We start from the raw sequence: 1,732 nt of genomic DNA, 5'->3' as shown, positions 1-1,732 counted from the left end.
GATTGTTACCATCACCTCAAACAGTTGAGTCATGCATAAAATCGATAAACTGAATAAACTTCATACTTCATTAATAAGTCAGTATAAAATCTAAATTTATTAAATGTTAAATGAAACGACAGAAAGTTCTTCTAACTTGCAAACTCGAGACACTGAAATATTTGGAAAGCATTGAATTGGAAAAATATTTAGTCAGAGAGATACATTATCATTAATTATATAAAAAACAATAAAAAGTTTAAATTTTATAATACCATATTTATTAAATATTTAAAAAGTTGCAGATTAATAATTCGATAAAATAAACATTGAAAAATGTTTAATGATAGTAATTCACATAATACGAAGACGGAAATAAAGATAATTGCATTTATTTTTATATACTTTTATTTTCTCTTTCTTTCTCTATTTTATTTTCAACTCATAATAATATTCATTAATTACATAAAAATATGAATTATATAAGCTCGAGAATGTTAAGGAACCCGTAGAAAAAGCTTAGCAGATTTAATTTTGCGTTTTTTATTTTTAATTTGTAAAGAATATAGATATCTAGTATAATATCTAGTATAATGGAGAGGCGAATATATTCTCGTTTGTTTTTAATTAATCAGTAAATATATAAACAAACAATAATATGATGTCAAATTGCATTTAATACATGTTAAAACTCGCCGATTTTTAATTGAATTTTTTGTAAAAATATCATCGGCGTTAAACAAAATTTTTCAGCTCCTTAGTAAGTACATGTTTGTTAATTTTTAGCATTGTGTAGAAGGCACACATTCTCCTGAAGATTTTAACAGCAACCCATCTTTGCATTGGCATCCTTGCACGCATTGCTGAAAAAAGAATAATATTACAATAGTATCAGTATATAAAAGAATAGCAAAATATCGATATAATCTATTGTAGTATACATAATTCAAAAAATATTTCACAGTTAATCGCATAGTATTGGGTTGGCAAATAAGTTCGTTCGGTTTTTTGACTGGTTTTGAATGGAAAAAACCGAACGAACTTATTTGCCAACCCAATATGTTTACTTCAAAAGAAATATAATTTTCGACGGAATTCGCGTATTCAGCAAAATCAAATAAATACCATAGTACAAAGTTGTGGATCAGGGTTGTTGCAAGATGGTGGACATGCCGATCCACACTCCTTATACTCTTGATTTACCGGACACTGTGTCTCTGTCTGTGCGATAGTCGTGCCTGTACACAAGAGTGCAATGTTACACAAGTTATAATCAAGTCCAATTACAATATTAAATTGAAAATGGGAACTAAGATATACGATTATTGTTTATGAAGTTTCGAATTTAGTCGCAGAGTGAGGAAACGCAATAAATTTTTGCGTAGCGGGTAACTTACTGCAAAGCACTCCGATCATTAGGAATAATACGAAACTAGCGCGAGACATGGTTAATATCCTTGCACTTTATCTCGTGGACTGATGCTTCTGATGCGAGCTATGCGCTTTTATATACCGGCCAGTTTATTAGCTGACCTTCACGCTGAGACAAAACAGTTTAAAGTCACGTATTGAAAATTATTATCTATTTTCTAACTTATTGCGTCAGCGTCTTCATCCGCTGACGCATACATACGCATAAAAACATGTGTTTGTTATCGTTAGCGACAACGTTACTCAGAGAATTCGAACATATAGATGTCGTTATAATCGTGAGAAAATATTGTTAGTGGAATTTTAACAACGTACAATTACG

General features: G+C 30.1%; 1 protein-coding gene across 1 annotated transcript; it reads right to left on the bottom strand.

Annotated features, from left to right (window-relative positions):
• Positions 1-736: 736 nt before the first annotated feature.
• LOC112456749 (chymotrypsin inhibitor-like) lies at positions 737-1,488 on the bottom strand. The gene is made up of 3 exons (XM_025019484.1): positions 1,377-1,488; positions 1,105-1,217; positions 737-842 (listed from the first exon to the last, which is right to left on the bottom strand). The coding sequence occupies exons 1-3, from the start codon at positions 1,423-1,425 to the stop codon at positions 762-764; spliced, it is 243 nt and encodes an 80-aa protein (XP_024875252.1). The 5' UTR covers positions 1,426-1,488; the 3' UTR covers positions 737-761.
• Positions 1,489-1,732: the final 244 nt, after the last annotated feature.

The sequence above is a fragment of the Temnothorax curvispinosus genome, unplaced genomic scaffold, assembly GCF_003070985.1.
Source record: "Temnothorax curvispinosus isolate PA1 unplaced genomic scaffold, ASM307098v1 QBEX01007135.1, whole genome shotgun sequence".
Lineage (NCBI taxonomy): Eukaryota > Metazoa > Arthropoda > Insecta > Hymenoptera > Formicidae > Temnothorax > Temnothorax curvispinosus.
Note: the sequence above shows the minus strand (reverse complement) of the source record. Positions and strands in the feature narration are given on the sequence as shown.